Source organism: Phoenix dactylifera, chromosome 10, assembly GCF_051530095.1.
Source record: "Phoenix dactylifera cultivar Ajwa chromosome 10, Ajwa_hap1_PhDact_Kaust_v1.1, whole genome shotgun sequence".
Lineage (NCBI taxonomy): Eukaryota > Viridiplantae > Streptophyta > Magnoliopsida > Arecales > Arecaceae > Phoenix > Phoenix dactylifera.
In genome coordinates this window covers 29323671-29343990 of record NC_143199.1, presented here as the reverse complement: position 1 = coordinate 29343990, position 20320 = coordinate 29323671, and the positions used below count along the sequence as shown (strand labels likewise).

Genomic DNA, 20320 nt, shown 5'->3' with positions numbered 1-20320 from the left:
ATCGACTAGGAGTTAAACCAGACTGCAGGCAACATGCAGTAACTCTTTTGGTGACCCATTCACGTACTTTCTGAATGCACGATAATTATCCACCGACTTGAAAAAACGCATAATAAATCCGTTTATTCTTTTGAAATAACAGTTAAAAAACTTTAGGCGCACAAATTTAAAATCTTGTTTCACTGCCAAGGTTCGTGGATGAGTGGGGATAAAACAAAGGCCCTACATATAAAGTCAATTTGAAAGACCAGTTCAATGCCACAAACCATTTCCATCATACTACAGATAAAGTCAATTTGAAAGACAGGTTCAATGCCACAAATTATTTCCATCATAAATCAAACCACTTGGTAAGTGTCTGTAATCATCTGAATCCTCTGTGAAAACTTTGGTGGAGCATTGCTTCTAAGTGGCATGACACCAATCACCTGCAGCAAATTTGCAATTCTCATGTTAAAAACTACCAAACAGTTTGACACTGGGATCACCTTTTCAGCGTTAAGCAAATCCAATACGCAGCAAATTTGCAACTCATGTTAAAAACTACCAAATAGTTTGACACTGGATCACCTTTTCAGCGTTAAGCAAATCCAATACGCAAACAAGTACAAAAAATATAATGGACAGACCAAAGTTTTCTGAGTACTCATGTCTTAGGTCTGCCACATCAATCAAATACATCATCATTAAACCATGAGCATTAGGAACTTTCACTTCTAAATCTGATTCCTATACATGAAGCAGCTAGGCCATATTCTTATAACTATAGACATATAAATAGCTGATAAATGATAATCAGAAGACCAAGCAAATAAAGTTTCCCGATAATAAATGTTTTCTTCAAGGTTGTGATGTAGGTCTTGTCGGTCTAGAGGATGGGTGAAAGATTGCAATTGCGGCACAACATTTGAAAGGAAACTTGAACCCAACCATGAAGGATTACATGGAAAACGCTTGGCACAGCAGAATCAAATATGTAATTTAAATTAAGGGACTCCCTAACATATTGGCCTTGCAACTGAATATCTATCATAAATGAGGATGATTTTTATTTAAATAGTAATTAGCATATGAAGTATTTTTACTCAATGAATACTATAAAGTACTGAAAACAAAAAAAATTCAAAAAACCTAAAATGTACTTTGGGTTTTCCTCTCCCATAGGCCAGTTCTCCACTTATGAACAGTTTCATTATCCGTGTCATAGGAAAACAAAAGCACTTGATTTATTTACACAAAGTAGATTTGAAAATCTAAATATATAGTTTTGCCTTTTATTCGCTGTTATGCCTGCCTGTTAGTAGCTTACACCAGTAAAAATCCTATAAGGTCCTCAACATTAACCAACAAGCTTCCTTCCATCTATACAGGTTTTACTTTTGTGATCTGGAATCTGGATATAATACACTAAAAATTGGAAAGAAAATCATACAACCAGCTCTTACACATGATTTATCGAAGTATGGGAACACTTCACAAGTAGGTCACAACTTAAAATCAACGCCAATTGAAAAAGTTTCTTGAGGGTAAGCAGGACTCTGCGATAACTTACCCATCTCTAAACAAAAATTATATGCTCGAGGACAAAACAGAATACATTTTCCAAGAATCCATAGTAAAAACAATATAAACAATAACAGAAGATCCAGAAAATGTAGTGTGTCTAACCTTCACATCACTAAATGTGTTTGCAGCAGTAAATCTGATGTTGATGGGGAAGAATACTGATGGATCAGCCGGAGGCACAACAAACTCCATTGATCCACTGCCAAGAATGGAAAGCAAACTAATTGGTCAATGTCTAGTATTCATGAGTAACTGAGTTAATTGAATCAAATTGTTTTAACACATTAAATGAAAACCACAAGCTTGCTATACCTGCGATTGGAATGATCAATAAGAAGAATAGACCACTCCAATGTGGAAGCCCTCGGGTCATACCTGAAATCGAACATTAAAAGAATCAACTGTCTGACGCACCATGGATAAATCTAGCTGTAAGAAATTTTTTAATTATAACTAGAGAGCTGATAAAGCCAATATTGCCACTTTTATGCCATGCGGCCACGAGAAGATGTCACCATAATGACACGGTGTGGAACTGAATTTAGCATCTCCTATTTCATCCCCACTTTCAATAGAACTTCATGCTTAATCTTTTATCTCCTATTATTTGTCGTAACAAGTACATTAAGTTTCACATAAAATCCTCGCTCTTTAGACATATTTTTTATCCCAAATATGTCTATTGATTCCTTAATTAAGTTTTGCTTGACAAATTCTATGCACCAATTGAACTATAGATATATTCCCCTAGTTATAATTTTAATAGATATGATTGTTCATACAAGATGGTTAGAAATCAGCATTTTGAAAGGTGTTCAAGGACTGGTGCCTAAAGACCCCTTTATTTTGTCTCTTATTGAGTATATGAAATTCCTTTATTTTGTCCGCACTTGTGCCTAGAGACCCCAATATGATATCCACAAGGATTATTCTTTTTTTAATTGAAAGCCGTACTATTTGCTATCTCATGATGGTTAGAGGTTTCCACTTCTTGGATACCTCAATAAGAGATCGACCTCGCTGCACAAACAGTCCATCTGCATTACAAATAGTGATCACAGGCTAAAATTTTGAATGTCATACACTGTTGCTTCTAAACCGAACTAAGAAGCTAAGGTGCTCCCAACTTTTCTATGTGGGTGAATACAGCTAGAAACCCAAAAACAATTTCATCATGCTCACCCAGTTACGAGCACCCAATGAATCAGGTATTGTGAGACTAACCTACAAAATGCTATCTAATCCAAAAAAAAAGAAAAAAAAGGAAAAGAATCAAACCCCAAAAGGTAAGTAGCAGAGATTATCCACTAACTAGAATCTTATACAACAAAGCCAGTTGCAACTCAAGACTAAAAGGAGGATAAATTTCTAATATAAGTACGGGATAACACATCCAGTGAACGAATATGGGTTATAAAAAAATTAAAAATAAAATAAAAATAAAACTCGAATGACAGGTGATCTGTCCTGAAAAAATTAATATAGAAATCGATGCCGATTCAGAACAACAGATAAAAAGGAATACTAATAGTTCACACAAAAACTCCTAGTTTAGAAAGAGAAGGAAACCATAAAGAATATGAGATGCTAGAAACTTATTAAGATGTCCGGTTACCTAAGCATATAAAACTGCTATCTAGATTACTGATAAGTTGAAATCCCTTCTGATTCTGTTTGTATATATATCTAGACTTAGTGCTGTCAATTTTCATCGTTAGGGGTACCTAAATTTCAGAATGCTTACCTCCATTCTCCATCAATCTGCCTTACACTTGGTTGCTCCCGAAGTGCAGGAAGAGGTATGGATATCACAACATTTCGCAAGTCAAACATTTCTGAAGCTTCATACTCAATGTTAACAAAAGTTTCATTTCCAGAAACTGAGGGCCAGCAGTTGACTGCAGATAAATAAGTAAATAAATAAAAAAATCCAAGAATAACAAGTTTAAATAATTACTGATAGTTCAATATACCACTCACCAGTTAACGGCAAAGAGGCCTCATCCATGCCCTGAATTCTCCATTTCATAAGACCAACATCATTTTGACCAGTAGGGAAGGGCCTGTTTGGATCTTTCAAGCCTATAATATGCTGGCTGTTAAATAACTCTTTGTTAATGTTCGGATGAGTTTTGAAGCTAAGGCCTGGTATGTCCTGGTTCTCAATCTGTAAATAACATTTTAGAAGAAAAGATCTCTTAACAGTTCTACCATCAAGACGTTTTAGAACAAATGAAGACAAATTAAGATTACTTCACTGAGCAAAGTTTTCAGACACACACATGAAATTTAACGGGCATAAATATGCAAACAACCAATCATTTATTAAAACATGACTTTAAATTCATAAGAATACTTCCCATCTTTGATATTCTTGCAACTTCAATCTCTCCTAATCTCACCTTTTTAAATGCCAAAAGAGAGTGTACTCATCAAAAAAAAAAGAGTGAAGAGAGGTTTCCTCCTGTCTTGTATAACGTTTAGATTTTCTTACCAACCTTCCTTTAAACTGCAAATTGAGAACCAAGATGAAAGCACTACAAATCTACGCTCTAAATGATTTTCCTGCATCTTTTAATTGTCCAGCATGTATCAGCCGACATTTGATATTCACCGTAACTAAAACCAAATATATTTCCCATTACAATGCCAAAAAACATTGACTTAACACTAAAGGCAATATGGAACCTGTAAAGCTGATAACAAGTAAATAGGTTCAGAATTGTACTTTTTAATCATAAAATGATCCCAAGAAGATGCTATATTGGAGGGAATCTGCTAGAAAATTCAGATCATGAAGTCAATATATGTAAGATTAGGCTTGTAATTCATGTCTATCAATGACACAAGGCTTCTTTTTTACTTAGTCTATGGATAACATGCCTTTGATGTATCACTAGAATTATTATTTTCCAGTCAAAAATGTCTATATTAGCTCTTACTTTACAACCCTTAAAAGTGTAATATCACTTCTTAAAGTTCTTATGATAATCTGTTCCCCCAAGACAACCACTATCGGAAATGTTAGCATTCAACAATTTGGAAACTTCTATTGGATTATGAAAAAAGAAACAGATTTTGCAAGAACGAAGAAGTAAGATACATATGGTACTCATGGTGATAGCAACAAATACAAGAAAGACCTTAAAAAGGGGAAATCATAGAAGAAAAGACAAGCATTTAAACATAAGAGTAAAGCTCAAGACCAAGAAAAACAAACAATTCCTGAATCACTATCTTTACAATTAATTAAATTACCCATAAATTTGATTAACATTAGTTTTTGGTTATCTCATGGTAAGCAAGAAGTCTATACTTATTTATGAAATCTTTGATAATCTAATAAAATCCAATACATAATCAAAAAGCCAACAATACAACTTCTTGGAAAATGGTGAATTTCTGTTGGTAATAAGTAACAACACAAAATAGGTTGGTGTTCCTTATTGCACTTGGGACAAATGCACTTGATTCTCGTGACCATTTTTTCCTTCAAATCAGATTTGAGAAAAGAGAAGAAGAATTAGGGGATCAAAAGGAAGGAAAGACTGACGAGAAAAGTGGAAGAATTCAAACATGAAGTCATTAGTATATGAAATCCAATCAAAAAATGACCTCTTGCACGTGCATGCAAACAGATGTGCGGGGAGAGAGAGAGAGAGAGAGAGAGAGAGAGAACCTGAAATTGAATAAACCCATCTTCTTGGTTAAGAATTTGGAGAGACAAGGTGCCTTGAACATCAAAGTTACTAACCCCCCCATCCCTCTTAATCATTACATTGAGCCTCTCTTCAATTGTCAACGTAATGGGATCAGTTGGTGGAAGAGGAGCCTTTGACTGCACAGCACTTGGTTGCACATCCTCAAGAATGACTTCTCCTTCAGCTTTTAGTGATTCTAAAAATTGATTTGTACGTTGCGTTTTGCCTAACTGCATGCCAAGGCCTTTTGGAGGAGCAGTAGCAGATGCAGGAGGACGACCTGGAGATCCCAATTGAGTCTTCAGAAAAAGAAATGGCCTCAAAACAAACAAACAGTCAAAAATTTAACAAACACTAACATCATCAGTTAACAAACTGGATACATTTCCCAGTCAGCATAGATTTTTACTTTGTAAAACAGAGTATCATTACCATCTGGCAAGATAATTCATGCTATAAATCTGAACAATGTCGACAGCAACTAATAAAGACACGGATGGTAGTTGTATATGATCGCATTTAATAGGGAGGCAGCAATTTCATAATAACAATAAAAGAAAAAATCTTCAATATATGCTGTGTGAAGTTCTGCAGAAGAGTTTTCAGGAATTGTTTGCAGTAATGTACAGGTTTCAGTAGGTTTATCAAGCCATTGACATGTTAAAATTAATCTGCAAAATTTGAATATATTATATAATAGGCCATGTGCGAATAAGATGGTATTCAAATTATGGAAACTTTATTCCATACATTGAGATAATTTTGCATTAACTCAAGCATAGACACATTAACACTAATAAGCTTAAGCACTACAGAAGCATGAAACCCATGATCTTTTTCTCAATTTCCAGAAATAAATCATTTCCCCACAAAGTTATCTTGGGTTTAACATTTCTAATATAAATTCAGGATACTCATCAATGTTGAATGCTTTCCGCTCCTGGAGGAAAGATTTATATATTGAAATAATCTTAACAATAATTATCAAAAGCCAAGAGAATCGACAAATAGAAAACTAAGAAATATACAAAAAGGAAAAAAACCAAGTACTTCTTCTCACAAATAACAAAAATACATCATTCCAGAATATTTGGTCTAGGTGATATCTTAGAAGAAAAAAATCAACGATTTCCTAAAAGTTAGAATTAAAATAGTTCGAACTAGCCACCTTTGAATGAAAAGCTTGAATATTATATGTTATTGTAAAGCATGCTAACAATATTCATATGAAACTTGGGGGCATTATTATAAACCTTTGGGCTTGCTAGAGAAGGAATCCACATCAGTGCTCAATCCAAATCCAGAACCACTTCCAAAACCAGTTCCACTACTCGAGATACTAATATCGCTAAAGCCACTATCAAGTTTCCGTGGACCAGACATGGATGACATAAACCCTCCTCTGTCACCTCTGTTCTTTTCAATCTGCAAATTAATGTACATAAGAAAACATAAAAAATATTTAAAATGCAAATTTAAGTCAATGTTGCCAACAAAATATGGAAGTGAAAGAAAGACATTCATGAAAACTGTTAAAGTTCCAGTTATACATAGACAAATGGCATCATACATAATAAAGTGAATGTATATCATGTTTTTTGTGTTCTTTTCTATCATACCCTCGATCCTATTAGTTTGATGAAAAGTCAAGAGTGACAACTGCATACAGAAAACTTGCAGCACAGTAGCTTACTAGAAATAACCAATAGCTAAACTAGAATTGGAAGCTGCCCTCAATGAGATGTGAACATACAACCTTTGGCTTTCTATATTAGATTTGGAAGCTGTTCTCTAGCAGATAGTAGAAGGTCCAATCTTCAATTTAAGTTACTAGTATATATTTTGTCATTTATGATTCTGTCAATTAAAGGAAGATAAACTGTTCCTTTGCTGGATAACAGCTACATAGATGAATCTGACACTGTCCTCATTGGAATTCTAACCTAGAGTTACATAAAAGTCTCTACAGTAATTTGATAATTATCTATTTCAAGAGTGTTGAAACATATATCTCAGAGCTCATCCTGGCCCACTGTACTCATAAATTTTCCGACAAATAAAATAACTAAAAAATCATTGTTCTGACTTATGAACAACTAAGAGAATAATCATAAAGGTGACACAAGGATTAACTAAATGGAACATAAACTGCTCCTTTGCTGGCTAATATCTATGTAGATGAATCTGATGCTATCCTTATTGGAGCTCAGACCAAAAGTAACATCATAAAAGTCTATAGTACTTCAATAATTATCAACGTCGAGTGTCAGAACATAAGTTAGAACTCATCTTGGTGAATTATAGTCATAAATTTTCCAAGTAAAGAAATAATTGAAATCATAGTTATGATGTATGAACAGCTGTGAGGAATGACGATAATCAAAGTGGTGACACAAGGATTCGATTTTATACATATAGAATGCCAATTACAATTTATGCAGACAATCATCCCCATAATCCAAAAATAAAAGTTTTGGAGATCATGATAAAGACCAAAAAAAAAAAAAATCAAACCAAGTAAATCCACTAGTACAATTTTATAGCTGAATAAGCAATTTAGGTATATAAAGGAATCAAGAACATCCTTGCACATTTGTTATCATCTCATTCAGTTGATATTTATCAGGAATACTATACAATAAAATACAGGTTGAGCAACTAAAACATTCTCTTATATATGCCTTAAAAGCAGAATTCCACCATTATGAATCTTGAGCTAGCAGCCATTATCTTTTGCCCATAATTTTATTTCACACACTGAAGTACTTTTGCTAATTAAAATTGAGAAAAGAAGCAAATATTTATACCTTGCTTTTGTCAATCTCACTAGCTCTTCGCTTCATAACATCCTTGGTTTCGTTGATTTTGCTCTGCAAGACCAGCTTATGCAATCTCTCTTCATGACTCTCCATCTCACAGTATTGTTTAACCTGTGCTACAGTCACATTTTCCTTATGCCCCAGAGAGATGGCTTCGTCAAAAGCAAATATCAGCTCAAAAGCCATCTTGCAAATACCCTCCTCATCTAAGGAAGGTGAATATTCAGGTACCTTATAACTGCTTAAGGTAATCAACATTTAAATTTATAACAATAAATATGTATGAGATATGCTGAAACTTTCAACAAGCAGTGGTGAACTTTGTCGAGGTGCACAGACAGAAAAGGTAAAATTCATGACCATAATCAACAACCATTAGCCTATCAGACATTTTAGGCAACATTTAGTCACCAATTCATGCACTTATTATAGGGTTATTCACTTTTATATAATTTCTGAAAATAATACCCTGTTACAATCAAATTTGACTTCTGCGCATGAGAAATGCATGAATCCAGAAAACCAAGCCATGTCTGCCACCAAGAGTCTTCCAATATAAAGTTCACAGGCAAGTATTGTCACCAACATTGATAAAGAACTCAGGTTAACATTCAAAAACCAGTTTACATGCCCATGAAAATGATCAAGTTATGAAAGATAATCTGCAATTAGGAAATTGGTATGGTTCCAAAGTAGCCCCTAAGGTATCAAGCATGAGATAGCATGATATGAACTGCTACCAATCAATCATTGCGCTAATGTATGATGATCCAATATCTTAAAGGATACGAGCTTGGATAGTAGTCTCAGAGTCTCCAGGTCTTCAAGAATGTTACTTTGTTTGTTTGTAACAAGTAGCAGATAAAGAGCTTCAATTGGTTGGTAAACATAGCGCACATTCTCAGTTTCAACGTAAGTATGTTGTTTTCCTGTTCCCACCAACTTAGGAAATGCTGCAAGTAGTCCTTCTATTCTTATTCGGGACATATCCACAAATTGCCTTGACACAAGTGCTGCAATTAAGTGTTAAAAGAAATAAGTCATATGATGGGATGGTACTAAGCAAATGTGATTTAGGAAAAAATAATAGCAAGAGAAGCTAATCATGTATAATATCAAAAGTGAGAGCAGATCCAATCAATGTTTTTAAATCCCGTGGGACAGGAGCATGGTTTCTCCATGGAAAGGGATGCCCCACCGTCCTGCCCTATCCCAGCAGCCTTCATAGTCAAGCATTCGAGTAGGTAACCTCTATCTCTCTCTCCTTCTTTTTCCCTCTATTTATTCTTTTTCTTCTTTCTTTCCCTTCTTCTTTCCTTCCTTTCTTTTTCATTCCCCTTCCTTTCTTTTTTTTTTTCTTTTTATTCTTCTTCTTTCCTTCCTTCCTTCTTTCCCTCCTTTCTTTCCTTCTGCTTTCCTTTCTTTCTTTCATTGTTCTTCTTCTTCATTCTTGATTTTTTTTGGCCCTTTCTTCTTCTTTCACACGAGGATGGGTTTCAGAGTCCCACCCGATTCTTGGTTCCTATTTTCTCATAGGAATGGATGGTCGGGATGCCCTCCCACCATCCCGCCAAGATCTACAATCGTGGATTCCATCTCAAAAAGAAAATGCATATGTGAAAATCAATTCAATGATAATGTTCTCCAAAAATAGCCACAAGTATATGACAAATACTAAGAAAGGGTAAGTAAATCAACCTAACCTAAATAATTTTCATACCCAAAAATCCTTATTGGAGTCTATCATCATTGGCAAATATTATGTAATATAAGGTAAACATTTTTGTTTCTAGTTTCTTCAGCATTTATCTAGTAGAAAGATGATGAAAAAACCAAAGACATCCAGACATGGAAGTGACCATTAAATATGCGCATACATTCAGGTCTCTCAAGAATTATTTTTTTTTAGCATCTGCTAGTTTATCTTGGATACACTTTCTCATAATATCTCTTAATCCATTCAATTTGTTATTGTGTAGACAAATGCACCAACCTAAATAATCTTCATAGTAAGGTCCGCTGTACCGGCACCGGTCGGCGTACCGATGGCGGCCCGAACCGGTACGAACCAGTGGCGTACCGGTTCCGTACCGGTGGCGAACTGGTCCTGTACCGATCCGAACCAGTCCCGTACCCGTCCTTCAACAATAAACTACCGGTACCGGATTCCACGCTGATCCGGTACCGGTCTCAGGCCGGACCAGTACGTACCGGCCTGTACCGGCCGGTACGGACCGGTACGGCAGACCATGCTTCATACCCAAAAATCCTTATTGGAGTCTATCATCATTGGCAAATATTATGTAATATAAGGTAAACATTTTTGTTTCTAGTTTCTTCAGCATTTATCTAGTAGAAAGATGATGAAAAAACCAAAGACATCCAGACATGGAAGTGACCATTAAATATGCGCATACATTCAGGTCTCTCAAGAATTATTTTTTTTAGCATCTGCTGGTTTATCTTGGATACACTTTCTCATAATATCTCTTAATCCATTCAATTTGTTATTGTGTAGACAAATGCACCAACCTTGTTAACTATCTTTTTTTAATTTGATAATCGAGTTCTAGAGCTGGTCTCACACTATTTATCAGAGTAAATAGATTCAAGTAAAATAATGGGAGATACCAAAGTCAAAGCAGAATAACATTCAACCACAAATTCAAGCAATATCAAGCTCACCTTTTCCAGACTTAGTTACGACAGATGCTGCAAGAACCACCTGTTCACCAGAGAAAAAAGGTTCTCAGCACAGAAATTATTGGTTGCTTATTTCTGCACATTAAATTTTAGGGAGAGAGTAGATTTTTGAAGGTTGTAGTAGGCTTAATCCCAAAAGGACAACTTAATGAGCCAACTTCAACCAACAATGCCGTTTGTAATCCAGAAACTCAAATGAAAACAACAAATACAACACTAGTCATATAGTTTTAACCATTCAGCACCCCAAAAATGGAAGAAAGTGAGAAACTAGGGCGTTAATGCATACCATTTTGGATGAATGAACACCACGAACAATATGCAATTGTAGGTCTCAGCAAATGAAGCACCTAGAATCAAGGCAATTAAGTAACGTCAAAATACACGAAATTTTATGGATCAGCGATAAAATTCAAGCAGGTCAAACAAAAAGTTTCGACACATCTCAAGCAGACAACAAAAGAAAGACAAAATCAGAACACAACTTCCACCAGATTCTATATAAAAAAGAGAATTTACACTCCTATCAGAGCTGACAGAGGTACGATTTTCTCATTCTAAACAGTTCTAGAAACGATGCTTTAGATCTGAGAGAATGCCAACAATTCAGATCTATTCTTGTTTTATCCCATATGAATCTCAAACTTAGGGTAATCGATTCAGCGATGTGATCCGGTGTGATTCCAGATCCGACTGTAACAAAATCCGAGACGACATCCTTGCAAACGAAAGCACGATTTCAAAAAAACCCTAAGGATCTAATGCTCAAATTTAAGACCAACACAAAGATCCGAAGATATTCAAGATCAAGAAGGCGGAGAGAAGAGATCTTGCCTGAGATCTTGGATCTAGAGATCTCTCACAAAGAACCGAGAGAGGAGTCGAGGGCAGGCGAACGCGGAGGAGACAACTCTGGGAGGGAGAGACGTCGCCCGAGGAGGTCGAGTCCGGGATCTGGGATTCTTGGGACCGGAGGGGAGAGCGAGTTAAAGGGTGAAGGGAGCGGGCCTTTCTGGGTGCCGCTGAGGCGTTTCACGAATCTCAATGTAACGCTTTCACAGCAAGAACCGCAAGATCGAGTGGGGCTCCAGTAACGGGCATGGCTGGCTCAAATCCGTCTGATTTCGAACGGACGGTCACTTCCGGTGCCTTACGCGTTTCTCTTGTAGTTAAACAAAAGGTGGCCTCACCGAACCCCAAAACGCAGCCCATTTCGCTTGGGCTTGGAATTGTATCAGAGGGAGAGTTCGTTTCGTTATTGGGCTCATTGGATATGATCTATGAGCTGGCCTAGTTGGATTGCAATGATCCGGACATGGAGTTTCAATTCCTCGTGATTCGTGAACCACACAAACCCCTTTGTTCATGTAGATCAAGAGCGTTACTCAAACTAGTGCTTAATAAATAGAACTGAAGAAGGAATGACTCGGCAAAAAAAAGAGCAAATAGAAAAAAAGCGGTTTAAGAGTATGCATGCGGAGAGGCCGGTTGGAGCATGGTATGTCGTATCAGCCTGAACCGGACGGTATTGGGTATACCATATTGTACCAGCCTGAACTGGACGGTACGGAGCATACTGTATCATATCGGTTCAGTACTAGTATCCCGTACAAGTGGCGTATAGATACTCGGTATGTTAAAAAAAAATTTGTACCATAGTGGACCAACACTGTGCTAGCGTGGCACCAGTATGGGGTCGGTACCGAGATGGCAAATTTTAAACTAGAGATAAAAAACAAAAGGTGGAGACGCGTAGGTCCAATCTTGGAGAGTTCGCATTTTGAGTTACTTATAGTTGCTTAGTGTAAAATTGAATTTTATGAATCTTATCATGTTGAATAGGAGTATGCACCAGTTATTCTAAGCCATTGCTCGTTTTAAAACAGCTAATTTGCTGGTATCATGGACAATCAAAAAAGGCATTAATAATGCTCTGTAAATTCTTTAATAACCAATTCATGGAAAAGCCAAAAAAAAGGGGGTCTATCTCGTTCATTTGAAGAACTAACTTGGTTCAAATTTCTCCAAGTTAGGTGCAAGGTGGGTCTGATCAAAATTTTGTTAATTTGGATGATTGAGAATGTTGTGTAATCAAGTGAAGCCTTTATTTCTCTCTCATTTCAATCCATGAACCATAGATCCCCTCATCTTGACCATATTTCACTTCCATTATTTGAGATATGCAGCAAATAAGTGAAGCCAAAATTAGATTTCCCTGAAAATAAGGTATTTTCGTTATGTTGCATATGCCATGTCTTGACCCATGTCTATTGATATCCCTGGGATCCACTTAAAATAACTTGACTATAAATGGGTTGAGTTTTTTTCTTTTTCTTTTTCTTCTTTTTTTTGGTTCTAACAAACCTACTGTGGCCTCTAATGCAAGGCGTTACAAGGAATGCAGTATCAAGAGACAAGAGGTGAAATAAAATTTAACCCGCCTTATTAAAAAAAAACAAAAAAAATCCAGAAATACTGGCTTTTGGCTTTTTCTATTGCAAGATTATTGCATATCTTTTGAATCTAATCAGCCTATCCTCTAAAGAATAAAATTCACGTTCTTTCCTTATTTTCATTTAATGAATTCATGGATGGGGTTACATTTAAACTCAATCTAAACCCAAACAAATTTGAATTTAAGGAGTCCAACAAACATAATTTTAACCAAATATGCTAATAAATAGGGTTACAAGATCAAAAGGTAAACAAAATCCCAGATCAAAAAACACGCTCATACTAATATCTTAACCCATGAAGCTCAAGAAAAAATAATTCTATTTATATGATTATTAAATAACAAATGTATAAAAACTAATTACTTTTTATGTACAAAATTATGTAAAGATATTCCTCAATAATGGAAGTTAAGAAAAAAAAAGAAGAAGAAGCAATATTGCTAAATAATTTAGGAGGATCACCAAATTTAATGCGAATTATTTTGGCCACTATAGCAAGGACTGGACAAAGTCCAAGAGCGAGATCTGTCATATTAGAAAGCTAAATTATATGTCAAACTTTTAGAAGTCATAACTCGCCCTTACTGCATCCAGTTGAGATGCTTTTTATTAAACCAACTAACTTTTTACGCTCTACAAAGTAGCTCTAGCACATAAAGAGTGTAGCACACCGAACAGACCAAATTTCATCATTTAAACCTCAAAATGGGTCATCAAAATAAAATTTTTCTTTTCTGGGAGGAATTTGATTGGATATGTATCTTCCGATCTGGAAAAAATTAGACAAGCATCTATAAGTAAAGTCGATGTAAAAATTGAGATCTATATCTTCTAGAATTTTAGCTTTTTCATAATTATTTTGCTAGTCATATATATTTTTAAAAAGTTATGTCCTCTTTTAACTAGAAGAAGAATCCAATCGAAATTATACACTATACAAGAACGGACCTCGTTGGCACAAATGGAGGCTATATATCTCAATTAGGATTTATCGATGAAAGAAAAAGAAACTTAGACCCTACTTTCGCCAATTTTTCTACTTTTTTCTAAATATAATTATAAAGTTTGTCGAAGTCTTTTCTTTATTATTACATAGACACACCTTTCAGTTTGAGCTCCATTTTTTTTTTTTTCAATGAGACACTATAACTTATTTATTCATTACAATATAACTCAATCATCTATCTCCATTAAAAATCATTATTACATGATCATCACATGATAACAAAACAGAGCTCCTATTTCTTTAATGCCCTTCCCACTAAATTAGCTGGCTATAGTTTTGGAGATATAATTACATACTTACCAACAAGTCCCATGATTTGCTAATATTACATCTAACATTATGATAATTATATCTTAAAAAGTAAAATTATATAAAAATTATTTTAACATACAATGAAATGAAACTCGACCCATATTCTTTTCTCTCATAGCTCCGGTGAAGATCCGGCCATGGAGGGCGATGAAGATTGGGTCAAAGAGGCCGGTGAACAATCGATCATGAAGACCAATGAGACAACACTCCCCAGGGATGCGAATGCGAAAGATCAAGTTGAGGGCTTTAATCTAGCAAGCAATCTTATCCTTGAGTTCCATATAGGTAATGTTCTGAACTTGGCAATTCGGGGGTGGAGCCCAAGTCGGACGACACTCTCCTTGACAAAAGTTGATGGATGAGAATGTAGAACATCGACACACTCTTGGCCGAAGCCAGTGACTGCCGTTCGCCATGCAATCTCAATGAGTTCGAAAGTCGCCTCCTTTTCGCAGCCATGATGACCCCATGCTCGCCTCCTTGCCATTGCCACTCACCTCTCCCCTCAACCCTTTGCCTCTCACCCTATCCCCATCCACCAAACCTCCATCGCCCCCTCCTCCTCCACCCAACCCCAAACCCGCACTCTTAGTCGTAGCACGCCTTATCTTGCTGCCGCATCCAAGCCCAAGCCCTCCTCCTCCTCCGTTCACCAGTGGGATCCTCACCTCCCTCCTCGCCCTCTTTTGAACCCTAACCTCTCGAATCAACAAAATCGCTCCCCACCCCTCCCCATCCACTATGTCAATGTCGTTTACCGATCCTGCATTGATGAGCTCAGGACAAGCAAATGATCATCAAGAAAGGTGAAATTAATATCTCGAGTGGATCCTTCTTAAAGATAGAGGTGTTAGGTGTTATCCGAGAAAGACACGACTCTATTCCGTCTTTTTTATATTTTCTACTTCTTTCTAATTTTATAGGCTATACTCACACTCATTATGTATGGTTCGCCGATGTACCAATATATATGTGTATGTGTCTTTAATGAAGAAGAACGCAATAGAAATTAAAAATCTAACTTCTCTATCACAGATGGGCTGCTCGGCAATATTATAACAAAAAGAAATAAGTTATATTTGTCTGATAGAAAAGTTTAAAAATTTCTGATAGAAATATTTTTCATCTCAATTTAGAAGGATGCCCGTATAGTTTTTTAAAAGAAATAAAAACATTTTACAACCATCTGAAAAATATATTAATGAAGCTCCACTGGTACACCTAAATTCATGTGACGTTAGAAGTCACTAAATTTGCAAGCTTCATTCCTTGTACCACTCCAAGTCCCCATTCGCAGGATCCAAGAAACATGCGCGTATGACATCTCATGGCTTATCGAACCTGTTTTCCCTGTAATCGGTCCGGTTATGGTGACCGGAAAAAGATGGCTACGTTCTTTGCCAAACTCGCGTTTCAATACATGGGCCTTCGCTGCCTTCACACGAATCCGGCCGCCTACTGAGTAACCAACATAGCAAGGCCTTCGGCAGTTGTCCTTTCCATGTCTTCTGCCACACATCAGGTGATCACCATGAAAGTGGGCAGCTCAGTCCAGATATTGTACCTATAATTAAAATGTTACAATCTTCTAATGACCACTAATTCATCAAAACAAAAAAGGATGGTTTATCATGGCACCACTTTTATTTACAAGAAATTATATCCTATGTAGCATGCAGAATATGACCATGTCCATGAATCATGGTGGCTCAGTTTCTATGAGGCCCGTCATCTCAGTGTATCATTAAAGAAACAAGTGGCTATGATCGGTGATATATATCAAAACTGACTATAGCTTATGCGAGGGGTCGTTCAACCAAAGCTCACCATGGAGCCGGCATACCACCAGTCAAGGCCAGCTACTTAGTATGCCTGAAAGCATGTAGCCAAGTTTGAATTTCAAAAGCTCTTTATGGCTGGTGACATCCCAGCCGAAATTCCACACGATCCCTTAAATCACACGTACCAAAGACGTAAATCATGTGCAAAACGTCCACGCTTGATATTCGGAATGTGTGGAGACGTGGCAATTATGGCCGATCCGCATGCCTGAGCTCCACGACATTAGGTTCTCACCTTCGCCAATACAACCAACTCTCTGAAACACCTTTCAGATAAGTGCTCAGAGGCTCTGATATACTACTGTTGAAAACCTCCTTCTATTCTCTGAGTATCGTCCTAACATAGCTATTGGAAGATCCCCACCAAACACACCCTAGCAACAGGATTTCTTCGTATTCGCTATTTTAGATTAGAGCACAGTCGCGGACCAGAATCCCGGCACCTACCTCCTACCTTGAGTCGCAACCTAGCACGATCCAAACAGTTGATCGCCGAGTCCTCCAGTACCAACACTTCACTTGCTAGGCCGATTCCTAGCAGCAACAACTGGCAACAAGCACGGACATATGATACACAGTCACGTAGGATGTAATTTCTCCTCCTTTACATTGCCACATGCAAAACATCTCTATGTACAATAGTGGTGGACGCATCCTTGGATCAAAGACATGGTTCTATCGAGATCCAATGTCTCTCCTCAGTCCTCCCCAGCGGAAAAGGCCAAGGCATCAAGACCTCTGGCTTGGAAGAACAAAGAAGTGATTGGGTCAAGCCAAACTCGACATCAACATGAGCCCCACATTGTTTTAGGTCTAGTCCCACGCACGTCACGAGACTGCCGAACGGGGGCCCAAACACCGGCAGCTCTTCCTCTACGGAAGATCACAATGGATTCGGCAATCTAATCGAGAATAAGAGATCACGACAAAATCGAGAAAACTCTTTCGGATTTTCATGGTAAGTCTCTACAGTGCGACACGCCTTTTAAATGGGTTGGAATTTAACCGCGTGCGGTGCTGGGACTTCTCAACGCTTTCCTCGACATTGGGCTCCAGCCGACAACTCCAAGTTACGTGCTTCAAAACAGCTTCTTAGGCTAGAAGCAACTCCTACACCATTCAAGTAGCTTGTTTTAGTCTACTTAGTATCGTTATCAAGAAATATTACCGAGATACCAAAGCTCAGCATGTTACAACTGTAAAGATATGAGTAACAGTTTTCTAAAAGGTTTTCCACATAGTCAGTGATTACATGATAGATATATATACACAGATACAGCTGAGGATCAGTTACAATATTATTCTCAGTTACAACAACTCATAACAACTGAGTTGGTTCGTATCATATCTGCAGACTGTTGGGAAGTTGTGGATACGTAGCTCAAGGCGGAGGTGCTGGTGTTACTGGCTCTATACGCCCCCGCAAGATGGACGTGCCATCAGCAAGACCAATCTTGGATTTGAGCAGCCGGAAACGATGACGAGCCAGGGGTTTGGTCAATAGATCAACGAGCTGATCAGTAGTATGGATATGATGAAGTCTGATCTTACCTTTCTGTACCAGATCCCGGACAAAGAGCAGATCGATCTCAATATGCTTCATGCGGGAGTGCTGAACTGGATTGAGACTAAAGTGATGGGCTCCGATATTATCACAGAGAAGTCGTGGAGCATGTATAAGCATGAGACCAAGCTTAGAGATAAGAGAGTGCAGCCAAACTGTTTCCGAGGTTGTAGCAACCAATGCTCGGAATTCTGCTTCAGTGGACGAGCGAGAGACGGCTCGTTGTTTGCGAGCAGTCCAGGAAATTGGATTCTGACCAAGGAAGGTAATGAAAGCTGTAGTAGAGATCCTGGAATCATGATCCCCAGCCCAGTCAGCATCGGTATAGGTCTGAAGTTCCAGAGCACTGTTTTTCCGGAGATGAATCCCATCAAAGATGGTATGCTTCAGGTATCGAAGCAATCGCTTGGCAGCAGCCCAGTGAGTAGTAGTTGGCCGATGCATGAATTGGGACAGACGATAAACAGCAAAGACAATATCTGGCCGAGTGAGACCGAGATACTGAAGACTACCGACGATCTTGCGATATGCCGTACAATCAGCAGGAGGAGAACCATCACTAAGAACGAGGGAGGTGCTGGTGGAAAGAGGAGTTTGGACTGCCTTTGCTCCATCCATGTTAGCCCGAGCCAGAAGATCACGCACATATTTGTGCTGGGAAAGAAAAAGGCCCTGAGTGGTTGGAATGACCTCGATACCCAAGAAGTAGTGAAGATCACCCAAGTCTTTAATGGAGAACCGGGCACTCAACCGAGAGATAATGTCAGAAACAATAGAAGAATTACTGCCGGTGATAATAATATCATCATCGTATACCAGGCAGTAACATGTAGAATCATTTGAAAGATGAATAAAGAGAGATGTATCAGTGCGGGAAGTGTGAAAACCATAACTGAGCAGAGCGTCCCGAAGAGAACGATACCAGGAGCGGGGCGCTTGCTTGAGGCCATAGATACTCTTCTTCAACTGGCAGACGAAATGAGGTTTAGAGGAATCCTCAAACCCAGGTGGTTGTCTCATGAACACAGACTCAGCAAGATCACCATGAAGAAAGGCATTGTTCATGTCCAATTGTCGAAGGCACCATCCCTTCATGACAGCAATTGAGAGAATAAGGCGAATGGTGGCAGATTTGACAACAGGGCTGAAGGTTTCAGCGTAGTCAACCCCAGGACGCTGATGAAAACCTTTGGCGACGAGGCGAGCTTTGAACCGACTGATGGAGCCATTTGAATTTCGTTTTACCCGAAACACCCATTTGTTTCCCACAATATTCTGCTCAGCACTGGGAGGAACAAGATCCCAGGTGCCATGCTTGAGAAGAGCTGTGATTTCTTCAGACATTGCAGTGCGCCAGCGATAATCTTTGAGAGCCTGGCTGACACAGGTTGGTTCGATGGGTTCAGGTAGCGGATATTTAGTGGCAACAAACAACCGCTTTGGACAGTAAATGTTGTTCATGGAGCGAGTGATCATGGGATGTGGACGGGCCGGTGGAGGATCCTGAAGCTGGTCATCAGGAGGAGCAGCAGACCGTTCAGTGGAGGAGGCGAGTGAAGTTGGCAGAGGAGAAGAAGGCGGTGCAGTAGACGCAGTCGAAGGTGACGAGGAAGCATCAGTAGAAGAACATGTCGACAGTGGTGAGACCCCCATTGGTATATTAATGACAGGTGAGGCATCAGTGGAAGACATCCGAACCGGAGACGGCCGAAGTGAAGAATTGAAAACAGACTCTTTGTAAGGGAATACAGCCTCGTCAAATTGAACATGGCGAGAGACATAGAGACGTTTGGTGGGAAGATGAAGACAGAGGTAAGCGCTCTGACTAGTGGAGTAGCCAACAAATAGACATGCAAGGGATTTGGGCTGTAACTTGTGAGTATTATAAGGTCGAAGCCACGGATAGCAGAGGCAGCCAAAGGTTCGAAGCTTCAGATAGTTAGGTGGCAGACCAAACAGAGCCTCCAGAGGAGACTTATAATTTAGAACTGGGGTGGGCATTCGGTTGATGAGATAAGTGGCAGTGGCGAAGGCATAGGACCAGAACTCTCGTGGAAGAGAAGCATGAGTGAGGAGAGTGAGGCCTGTTTCAACCACATGACGATGACGACGTTCGGAAACACCGTTTTGTTGAGGAGTGTGAGGAGCTGAAGTGTAATGGCTGATGCCATGCCGAGAGAGATAGGATTGCAAGGCAACAAACTCTCCACCATTGTCAGAGTATAAGCTCCGAATTTTTGTATTGAAACGCGTGGTTACCATACGGTGAAATTGACGAAATAATGTTTGGACGTCAGATTTTTGTTTAAGGGGGAAGAACCACATGTATTTTGTAAAGTAATCAATGAATAT

General features: G+C 38.3%; 1 protein-coding gene across 1 annotated transcript; it reads right to left on the bottom strand.

The window, feature by feature from the left end:
• Window positions 1-97: 97 nt before the first annotated feature.
• Window positions 98-11994, bottom strand: LOC103723959 (clathrin adaptor complexes medium subunit family protein). Its single transcript, XM_008815062.6, has 12 exons — window positions 11624-11994; window positions 11079-11139; window positions 10772-10811; window positions 8876-9099; window positions 8075-8317; window positions 6521-6692; window positions 5246-5547; window positions 3547-3733; window positions 3311-3464; window positions 1879-1941; window positions 1669-1765; window positions 98-428 (listed from the first exon to the last, which is right to left on the bottom strand). The coding sequence occupies exons 2-12, from the start codon at window positions 11079-11081 to the stop codon at window positions 339-341; spliced, it is 1575 nt and encodes a 524-aa protein (XP_008813284.3). The 5' UTR covers window positions 11082-11139; window positions 11624-11994; the 3' UTR covers window positions 98-338.
• Window positions 11995-20320: the final 8326 nt, after the last annotated feature.